The following is an 11,210-nucleotide window of genomic DNA, read 5'->3' on the forward strand; positions in this document are numbered from 1 at the left end:
CCCCCCCGCCCATGCACTCTCTCTCTCTCAAGAAAAAATTTTTTTTCATTAAAAAAAATCTTTTAAAAAAAGAGAAATGCATTAATTTCTCTCCTTAGAAGCCCAGATCTAGCTGGAGATTATTTTCCAGTAGCTCCAAACTTCGGAAGAGCTGCCTCCCACAACCCAGAGTCATCCTAAACATAGACTGTATTGTCATCAACCAGGAATAGAATCAGGGTGAAAGCATGGATTCTCTTGAGGGGTAAACATAGAACTTGGATGGCAGGTGAAGCTGACTTAGTGCTGAGTGAGAAGGTCAGGGCTAGCAGGCGCTGGGCAGGTCTCGGATTGAGCCACAGGTTGGAGATAGCAACCCTTCTCTGCCTTTCCGCACTGTGGGCGGGTCCCTGGAGCTGTACCCAGTGGCCAGGTCTGAGGCCGTCATGCACTGGCGATGGTCCTCCCTACATCGTCTCTAATCCTCACAACAACCAGGGGAACAAGGCATTATTGTTCCCAGCCTGCAGACAAGGAAACTGAGCCTCGGAAAAGTTAAATGATTGGGCAAGTATCTTAACTATAATTTCAACTGTAAATACTAGGATAATAAAAGTATCTCATAGGGTTGTTGTGAGGGTTAAGTGTAAATACTCTATGTGTATTTAAACTTAGATAAAAATTAAAAAGTGCGTGGCACATAGTAGGTCGTCAAAGAATGGGATCTGCTGCTGATTATGATTTTTCCCTGTAGTAATCATATTAGCCCATCAAGTGTGCAGAGTGTGGTCACAGTACTTTTCAACTTACGTGTGCATATGAATCACCTGGAGAAGTTAAAAAAGATAGGTTCCTGCCCCCACCCCCACCCCCAAGAATCTAGTCTGGTAGATCTGGGTGGGGCTTGAAAATTTGCATTTCTAACAGGCCCCCAAGTCATGCCTGATGCTGCAGGTCCATGGACTACTCTTTGAATAGCGCTAATGTTTCAATACTCCCCCTCTCCATCCATTGCCCCACCTGCCTCTTACTCACACCCTTGCCAGCTCCAGGTGTAGGAAGAACATAGCCTGCTATTACTAATGTCCATGTGGAGCCCATTTTGTTTCCCAAATAGGTGTCTAACTTCGGTCTCTAGGCTGCCAGTGAGCTGCATCTTGGCTGGGTCAGAAATGTAGCTTTCCCATGGCATGGTAATTGCCTGGGATTCCTACTGATTTCTTGCCAAATCTCATGGAGCTTAAAGGTGACACCACAGCTTGGGCATAGACCTGGGTCTGTGGGTACAGGACAATTTCCACCTGTAAAGCAGATTTGCGAGACTCCTGTACTTAGCCAAGTACTGAGGAAGCAGCGTAAAAAGAGGCCCTGGGTTAGCTGGGCTGCTGAGGACTCAGCTCTGTGAAGAAGGGCTTTTCATACCTGCAGAGGGGAGAGTGAGGGTCAGCACAGAGCATGAGCTAAGACTGGAGAGTTGCCAAGCTAGAGATGGCTGAATTCTATTAGTATGAGGGTCGAAAGTGAATAATCTGACCCTATCTCTGGTCTAGACTGTTATTTTCCGCTCTTGGTGACCACACAGTGTGTGCCGTAGGCAAAGGTCCTCCTTACTGTCTCCTGATAACCCTCTCCTTAGTTCCTTCCCTTCAGGGTCCCCAGGCCCAAATCTCTTTGGATAGAGATGTTGGAAATGATCAGCAATCTGTATAGCGCCCTTTTTGCTACTCTATGTTCCTGATTTGAGAGCTGAGATTTCTGTATTGACATTGAAAGATGGTTTTAGGCCGCGGAGTTTGGGTTAAGGTCAAGTCCTATGGGCAGATAGGAGCTTTGAGGGGAAGGTACCATGTCCATTTGTTCACCATATTATTCAATCCCCTGGCATAGTAGGTACTCAATAAAAATTTGTTGAATGAGTGAATGAATGGCCATTCTACATTCAATCCTCCAAAATTGGGAACTCAAAGGTGGATATTAGGCAGGATAGGACACGCTTGCCTTTCCTGACCTCACTCCTTTGGTTTGAAACTTGATGGCATCTAAATGACCCAGAAGATGATCCCTGGTAGCCTGAGTTAAAGTGAACCCTGAATTCAGGGAGGTGCTATTAAGAGGCTCCCAGGCCGGAGCTGAGGAATACCTTCTTTGTCATTCCAGTAATCCAGGTTTGTACCACGGTCTCTGTTGTTACCGGAAAACCTTTCCTAACGCCTGATCTGAACACTGTAGTTTGGCATCTGCTGTGTTGTCAAACAATGAGGGATGCTTGGGTGAGCACCTTGGCCCGGAGCCTTGAAAGTTGAGAGCAAGGCTCCCAAGGTCAGCGTGGTGGTGGTAGCAGGAATCAGTGAGAGAAGACCTAAAGGAGAAGCTGAATCATGAGGCCAGAGTCTGTTGTGTCAGCTGCCTTCCACCTCTTACGTGAAGAGTCCACCTTGCTGGAAAGTTAACAGTTTCCTTAAGACACTCAGGAGGGTCGCGGTGGGGCTGGGGGGTAGGGTTTCAGGTTTGTTTTCCAGGCCAATGAGTATCCCAGTGCTTCCAAAATTGCAAAGGGAGGGCACAGGCCTCCTATTAAGCCCAGAGTCAGGAGGTGGGCAGATCCTCCCTCATCAGACCTCCCTGAACCCAGTGGAGCCTGACAAGGATCCACAGCTGCAAACACACTTATGCTTGCCCGGGAGCTGAGACTGATGCCACCAGCTAGGGACAGTTGGGTTCCAGATTCAGGAGCTCGGGTAGGTGACGTGTGTGGGCAGAGCTGCTGCTTCTGTTGCATCATACAAAAGTGCCTGGCCGAAAGCCAGCCAACGTGGAGCTCCCCAAGCCATGTACCTGTAAGGCTGCAAATGCCTGTTTTCCGACTAGTACTGGGTAGACCATGAAAAACCCCAAGTTTAGGTGTCTGAGGTGAAGCTAAGCATGACTTCCTGAGAGCTCTGGACTGGGGAGCCCATGCCTAGCCTCTTTGGGAGGGGCTGGGACCAAGGGCTGCCTCTCCTTCTTGCCGTGTCTGAGAGAGGTTGACCCAGGCCTGGGATAGGGCTGCCCTGTATCCAGACCATTCTCAAAAGAGGCCTGTGTACTTGACAGTGGGACCTCTGGCCTGTGGGTAGGAACTAGTAACAGACTGTGGAAGAACATCTCAAATGACATTTAGGAGAATGTACTTCACTGAATAGAATCTTACAGAAAAGAGCAAGATGATAGGAAATTAGGGTTATGCCGGGAACCAAGAGGAAGATCGGAGCAGTAGTAAAGGCTCTTAGTCTCCTTTCTTTTTTTTTTTTGGCTCTCACTCCTTCCTCCTTCCTTTCTTTCTTCCCTTTTAAAAAACAAAACAAAACAAAACAAAACAAAAACAGCTGAGTGAGACCTTGGGCAATTTCTTAAACTCATTGAGCCTGCATTTCTTCTCTGTAAAGTGGGCACAACAACGTGAACCCCAGGTTGTTGAGAGGATTCAGAGTGTGTCTATGTGATGCAATGGGTCAGGGATGGGCAAGCTTGTCCTCGCCCTCCCTGCCTTGTTCCCATCTCGTTTGCATCTCTGGGCAGTGCCAGGGGGCCTGAGGCAGTTTGTCAGTGAGACTAGAGCCATAAGGGCTCTCTCTCGTATCTAGGGGACCACAGGGACCCACGGAGGAGGCCTGGCTCCTGGCAACGGGAGGGGCTGGTGCTAGTGAACGCAGTGAGCCCCACCATGTCTTGTCAGGCTGCCCAGCCAGTCCTCACTGCTGCTCTGGGGCAGGAGTGAGTACCTGCTTTGTGTAAAAGAAGAAATAGAAGCGTAGACTTGCCCAAGTACCGAAGGTCACACACAGCAAGTGATGGAACTGATGCTGGAACCAAGTTTCCTGGTCCAGAGGCTCTGTGGAGTCAGCACTCCACCGTTTTGCACTCCTGTAACTCCAGGAGCTGTTTAGGTTTGGGCTGAGAACAGTTCCCGACACACGGAATGACAGTCCTGGGTGGAGGCTGGGAGAGAAACCTGAGGAGCAGGGATCTCTGTGAGTTTGCCTCACCACCCCCCTCCCCCTGCCCCCCCCCCCAATCTCCTGGGGCTGACCCTTGCTCAGAGTCCTGCTGGAACAAGATCCGATGGGTCAAACCTTTACAGAGGGCCCGCCCAAGACAGGTACATCAGTGTGATTGTTTAGTTTAATGCTCACCATAGCCCTGTGAGGCTGGCCTCGTTAGCCCACATTCTAGATGAGAAAAGTGAAGCTCAGAGAGTGGCAGTGATTTGCCCAAGGTCACACAAAGTCAGGAGCCTCAGCGCTCCCAGACCAGGGCTTCACCTGTGGCCCCGCGGCACTGCCAACATCGTCCACCAGGTGGCAATCTCCCCCAACTTGATGCGGGCAGCCGGCGACCTGGAATCATATGGCAGTGCCCATGGTCGCTGATCCCAGTCCTCTCTGCCAGGTATTTCAAAGCCGCCCGGAAGCATCACTTAGTAACCGTTGTTCCCAGCGGGAAACGGATGCCCTGAGAGGGGCTGTGGCTTCCCAGGGAAGGAGGTTCTGTGTGCGTGCCTGAACACAACACTCGCTTCAGTCCAGTTCCATTTGCGACTGGTGCACCTGCTGCCCCGTCCTTAGCTGAGATATGCTGGGCCTCATTCCCTTGGCATCCCTCCGCCCCCACTGTTGTCAGGCCTCGCCCCGTGGTGGCAGCTGAGCTGTCCCTTGACTCTGGCAGAGGTCCAAGGCCCAGCCTCTTCTGTAGGTGGGGTCACCCTTACCTGGTTTGAGGCTGTCTGGACAGCCTGATGGACCCATGCCCTGTTCTAACCTGTGATCTTCTTCCACGCCTGCCTACAGCCAGGAAGAATTAGGAGGGGGTCCTCTGCATCCTTCCTGGAACACCTTACCCCTTCCTTTCATTACTGATGGCTGGAACAGCCCCCCTTCTCAGTGGATTCCTGCCACTGGATTGCTCTACTAGAAACTTCGTCCCAGTCTCTGTGCTGCTCAGGGTGGGCCTGTGGGTTCCCAGCTCAGCAAGTTTTCTGCCTGGGTAAGAGAGCGAGGTTCCGCTTCTGTCAGGCATGCCCGGTTTCTCTAAGGAGCTCTGGAATAGTTCCCATTCTCCATCACGGCAGTCACTTCTCCGCAGGAACAGAGCGCTCCTCACAGGGCTGTGCTGATGTCCCCCGTTTTCCCTCCTAACACCTCCGTGTGTCTGTTTATAGAGTGTCTCCATAGAGTGTGGTCTTAGAGCCTCCTGTCCTCAGCTGGGGGCCTTCACAAAAGTTCCACAAGCCTGAGACCTCAGGGGAAGTCCTACTCTACATCCTGTCAAGCAAAGGTCATTTATGGACACTGAAAGGGTTTAGTTTTGAAGCGAGGGAGACTAGGAGCTCCACAAAGGCAGGGACCTGCCATTTGAGTTCCACGTTGCCAGCACCCATCACAGGGCCTGCATGAAGTAGGCCTGGGCAGATCTCTCACATGAGTGAGAGTCCCCGAGGTGACCTCTCCCTGATGCTGGATTAGGTTGGGTCACCCTTTCAGAGCAGGATGACTCCCCTCCCTCTGGAGCCCCCACATTCCCCTCTGCAGGAAGTGGGAAGGATGGAGAACAGAACAAATATTTATGGCTGCCGGGTTCCCACGCTTCTCTTGTTCTCATGCCTTCTCCACGATTTTTGCTAAATCTATGTATTCTTAATATTTTTCTTTAGCATATTTTATGTATATACCTAATCTCACTATCTCCTAAGTAATAATATTCATGAAATCATAGGTTTGATATATTAGTTTTATTTTTTTCCTAATATACACTGAAATAAATAAATAATAAATAATGAAATAAACCACCGACAAACATCCTCTGTGCCACCCGTGAGGCGTGTACCGCACTTGGGGTATTTATTTTTCACAACACCCTATGAGGTTAGTGATGTTATTTCTGTGTTACAGGTGAAGAAATAGAAGCTCAGAGAGGTGAACGGCCTTGGCCAAGGTCACATAGAAGAGTCTTTTGATCTTGACCCTACTGCCTCCAGATAGGAGAGGGGAAGGGAGGCTGTGTGTTGAGGGGGATGTGGGGTGGAAGGGGATGGAAGCAGCTACCAAAGAGAAATGATGGTGGCAGAGAAGACAGGCGGTGGGGGCAGGACTCCACGTCAGAAAGGCAAAGGACCTGAGTGCCGACGACCTATGCACAGTAATGGCCGTGCAGGTAGCCGCAGATTTGCCTGCACTTGTGTGACCAGGATTGATTGTGCTAGCGAGCCTGGTAATTGGATGATGAAAGCACTGCAGCTGGGACTGCTCGCTGGAGATTAATTATTAGGGAGGAAGGGAGTGGCTGGGATGATGCCGGGCGGTGGCGTTTGTGACCTCCCTGCAAGAGCAGGCAGCCAGACCTCAGCAATCCGGCGGACCCCTCCGCATGCAGCTGCTACCCAGAGAGGGAGGCTGCTGGTCCAGAGCCACAGCCATACCATGTTTCATGGCAGAGTGGGGGTGCGGGGTTTGGGAGGTCCCCTGGAGGAAGGCCGTTCCTGGGAAGGAGCAGCAGCTACGGCGGCAGGAGGAGGAGCCTGGGCTTGGAGTCAGGAGGCCAGAGGGGAAATCCCAGCTTTGTCGCTTACTGGCTTTGTAGCCTTGGAAAGGTGGCAATATCTTTGAGCCTCAGGTTCCCCAGCTGTAAAATGGGGAGGATGGTGCTGACTTCACTAGGAAGTTGTGAGGCTCCAAGGAGATTATTGGGCCCTCTAGACCTGGGACCCACTCTGGGGAAGCTTTTATCTTCCCCCCACTGCTCAGGTCTGGCCCTTGTCCCCCCACCTGGGGCCTCTGTGTCCTTCCTTACCCTCCCCAAGGCCCCAAAACTTGGTGCCCAGCCACTGTGGGTACTTTCTGCATGAATGTCAAGGTCCCCAGCAGGATGGGGAAGCCAAGGGGTTGGAGGATCCCAAGAGGAGGCCCCGAGGGGAAGGCAGGGTTAGAGAACGAGTCAGTCCTGAGTCCAGCCATCTCCAGGCTCTCTAGGAGAGCCTCTGGCTGGCATCCGATTCTGCTCGCACTTGGCAGGACTGTGGCTGGGCTTTGAGGGATTTGTCATCCCCCTCTCTCAGAGACCTCAGGGTCTGAGGGTAAGGGCTGGGGACGAAGAGAAGCAGCCCTGGTTCACCCTGGGGCAGGAGGAGTGGGCTTGGGAGGAAGAAGGCTCTTAGATTCTAATTCCAGTTCTGCCATTTAGCCAGCTAGCTGTGTCCGGCTTTTGCTTACACATGACCTTTCATGGCTACAACCACCTCCATGGCTCCTCCCTCCGCGTCACCTTGGAGTCTTCACTTCTTCCGGCCAGATGCTCCCATCCTTCCCAATTCATATGCATGACAGAGGGGATCTGGCCATGATCAGAGGGTCACAAGGCCCTCATAGATCTGTGGGAGGGACGGGCCGTTGGACTGCCATGCCTCTTAGCAGACGAGGGCTGAGGTTGGACGAGCTCACACATGTAAAGGGCCCACAGGGGACTTGGCACATGGTAAGTACTTGGAAGACTTTGAATGAAACTCAGAAATCCTCCTCTCACACCACAGACCTTTCTCCTGGCCCCTTCCTTTTGCCTTCACCCTCGTGGAGGCCTCCAGCCTTGGATTCCCCAACCGCTGAAGTTTTTCTTGGCCTCTCTCCCTCTCCCCGCCAGCCTGGACCTTGGCGGGGGTGGGGGCCACTGTCCCATCCAGACCCCTTGCAGTACCCTGCACCCCCCACCCCGCACCCCCTACCACAGCAAACCTCCTCCCACTTAAAGTTGCAGACCCCAGCTCTGCTGTTGTTCACAGACCTCCTGCCAAGGTCTCTGTCCCTGGGAAGGGAGTAGGTGACAACTGCAAGGATTCACCGAGCACTTCTAAGCGCCTGGTCTGCTGCTCAGTGCTTTCCCCAATAATGTTATGAACGCTTTGCAGTCCTCCTTGAGACGAGGCTTTGCCCAGATGAGAACAAGGAGGTGTGGCCCAGTGAGAGGACGTGAAGCCAGCTCTAACTACAGATCCTTGGCTCACGAGGCAAGCTGCTGGTGTGAGCACTAGCATCATTAAGCCCGTCCAAGTGGAGCTTCCACAAGGCATACTGGCATTTCCCGCCTTCTCTTTAGCTTTACCAGGTGAGTTAGCTAACAGCTGACTTTTATCGAGCCCTTTATGCATGCCAGGCACTGTTGTAAGCACTTTACGTGTATGTACCAATTCATTGTGTCTTCTTCATAACTCTGGAGGATAGGCTCTGTCAGTATCCCCGTTTTGGAAACAAGGAACTCAGGTTCAGTAAGTGGCCACAGTCACGTCATCCTGATGGAGCCAGGTTTCACAGCCAGGCCATCTCCCTGCAGGCCCCCAGCTCACAGCCAGGCCGTCTCCCTGCAGAACCCCTTGACCACCGTGCCACAGAGCTGCCCCCATTTCAGTTCAAGGCCCCAGAGCCCATTTTCTGCCCACTTCCTCCAGGAAGGTTCCATCAATCATTCCTTACCCAACCCCCACACCTTTAAGTTCTCTCTTCCCGCTGGATCCTTGTGACTTTCCCATGCCGACAAGGTCCTCCATCCCAGGTTACTCTGCAGCTACTTCTCTCTCTCTCTTTTCTTTTTAAGATTTTATTTATTTATTTGACAGAGCGAGAGATAGATAGATAGTGAGAGAAGGAACACAGCAGGGGGAGTGGGAGAGGGAGAAGCAGGCTTCCCGCGGAGCAGGGAGCCCGATGCGGGGCCCCATCCCAGGACCCCGGGATCATGACCTGAGCCGAAGGCAGACGCTCAACGCCTGAGCCACCCATGTGCCCCTGCAGCTACTTCTCTTCCTTTCCTCCCCTCACAGCCCAGGTTCCGGAGAGAGTTTCTCCACGTGTTGTCCACGCTTCCTCACCCCTCTTCCAAACTGACTTCCACTCCTCCCACTCTGCCCTAAGCAGATGGAGACGGTGCCCTCCCGTTTCCAGAGGAAAAACTGCATGCCCATCCACAGCTGAAAAGAACCCATCAACCAAACACGGGATCAGCTGCGTAAGTTGTAAAACATGTTACAGATCTAGCAGTTCTGCAGCAAACGCAATCAAGATTAAAAAGAGGATCAAAGGCAAGAGCGCTGAGTCCTTTGGTAAAACCTGACTGGCAGTGAGGCTTGAGCCAAGTCTTCTCCATCCCACCGGAGTTCTGAACACCTCTCTGCGCCCATGTGCTAACATCTCAGCCAACCCAGCTTCCGAGTGCAGAGGCGGCAGACCCATCCTGGCGCTGTCCCGTTTCACTGTGGACACAGCCTTCTTCCGCTTCCTCGCCCAGTTAACATTCGGCCATGCGGACCGTGGCTTCCTTCTTGGCAACTACAGTTATTGGAAAACAGCATCAAAATAAGTCTCCTGTTCTTCTTGGTGGTTTTGCAGTCACCATACCTCCCTACTGGCCTTTAGGCATTTCTCAGCCTTTCTCTCTTCCTCCTATAATCTTTGTTCTTTCCTTCACATCTGTCCTCTGTCTCCCTTCCTAATGCTCTACTTGCCTCACTGGGCTCAGGGTTTCTGGGAGAGTTGGGCAGGAGTCATTTGTATGCCAGCCCTGAAAGATGACCCTGGGCCCAATGCAGAGAGAGAATTCAGGGTCATGGGTAGGGTGTGTACAGACCCCTCCAACTGCTCGGTAACAGTGGGCCCAGGAAGACTCCATTGCCAAGGTTCCCAACGACTGCTCCACGGAGCTCCCCTGCCGCCCTGCTCCCTGCGGGACCCTCAGCCTCAGGGCCCGCTTGCTCCTTGATGTTCAGGAAGCAATTCCATTCCTCATGGGCCAACATCACATTGTACCACTCTGATTCCTTATCTCTCTTCCTGCTGCTCACTCTCTAAGGACTGGAATTCTAAGCTCCAGCCTTGATCTTCCATTTGCTGTGTACATTCCCTCCAATGACCTAATCCACTCTCAGAGCTGTGGCTACCCTTTGGTCAGCCATTCCTGAATCTCTGTCTCCACGCTAGGTCTGGGCTCCACACCCACATACTGAACTGCCCTCTAATCCCCTGGCCAAGACCAAGCCCATCGGCTGCTCCCAAACCTACCCCTCCTCCTCTGCTCTCTCTCCCCACCCCCCCCCCCCCCCCCCCCCCCCCCAAACACGCACAGTCTCCGTGAGTCCCCTGTCTTTTGCTTTCCATATCCAAGCCACCACAGAAATCACATGGATCCTCCGCCCTCATAGACTCTCTGGAAACTGTAGAACACAGTTGAAAGAGTGTGGGCTTTAGGGTTGGACAGACCTGGGTTGAAATCCTGCCTCTGGTACTTACTGACTATGTGACTTGGGACAACTCTCTTAACTTACCCAAGGCTTAATTTCCTAATATACAAAATGCGGGTAATAACCTACTTTGAAGACTTGTTCTGAGGATTAGAAACACTGATGTAAATACTTACCCCATGCCCATCCCGTCATGACACTTACTGGTAGTATTCGTCCTAATGATGGTAAAGATTATTATTATTTCTACATTCACGTTATTGCTCTAATCTAGGGCTTCATCTTCTCCTTTGTGGACCACTGATGGCATCAGCCTCCTCGCAGAACTCTCTGCCTTTGTTCTCCATCACCACCCCCAAATCTGCTTTTCCAGCGGTAGGGGTGGAGAGATTTTTCTAAAATTCAGATCTGCAGGTGCCTGGGTGGCTCAGTTGGTTAAGCGTCTGCCTTTGGCTCAGGTCATGATCCCGGTCTCCCTCTCCCGCTACTCCTCCCCCTGCTTGTGCTCTCTCTCTCCCTGTCAAATAAAAAAAGTCTTTTAAAATAAATAAAGTAAAATAAAATGCAGATCTGATCATGACAGTTAACCTGCTTAAAACTCTTCTCTCCCCCATTCTGTCTGAACTGTGTCCTAGCCACAACTCACAGGTCTCCAAGCACACATTGCTCACTCACAGTTCCCTCTGCCTCTGCCTGGCAGAAGGAATGTCTCCTTCCCCTCCTTTCCCTCATTCCCTGCCTGATACATCCTCCCCCTCATGTCCAGAGCCAACGCCTGCTACTCCTCCACGTGGGTGTCTATGTACTTGGAGTTGACTGGAGGGCAGGGGTCAGGTCTGATGCTGCTCGGTGGTCCCTGCTTGCCTGCACAGGGCTTGGCATAAAGAAGGGCCTCACAGAATGTCTTCAGAGGCTTGCCCAGGTTTGAACCCTGGTCCCTTGTCTCCCTGCCTGGGACTCTTTCCACCACACTGGT

General features: G+C 52.0%; 1 protein-coding gene across 1 annotated transcript in view; it reads left to right on the top strand.

The window, feature by feature from the left end:
* Positions 1–8,875, top strand: part of NEU3 (neuraminidase 3) — a 28,946-nt gene extending 20,071 nt beyond the window's left edge. The window contains exons 4-5 of the mRNA XM_073879713.1: positions 7,787–8,109; positions 8,822–8,875. Of these exons, the coding sequence (XP_073735814.1) occupies positions 7,787–7,824 (38 nt within the window). The 3' untranslated portion in view covers positions 7,825–8,109; positions 8,822–8,875. The remainder of the gene's footprint in view (positions 1–7,786; positions 8,110–8,821) is intronic.
* The last annotated feature ends 2,335 nt before the right edge of the window (positions 8,876–11,210 follow it).

The sequence above is a fragment of the Callorhinus ursinus genome, unplaced genomic scaffold (genome assembly GCF_003265705.2).
Source record: "Callorhinus ursinus isolate GAN/ISIS: 27379988/994484 unplaced genomic scaffold, GSC_fseal_2.0 scaffold35, whole genome shotgun sequence".
Taxonomy (NCBI): Eukaryota; Metazoa; Chordata; class Mammalia; order Carnivora; family Otariidae; genus Callorhinus; species Callorhinus ursinus.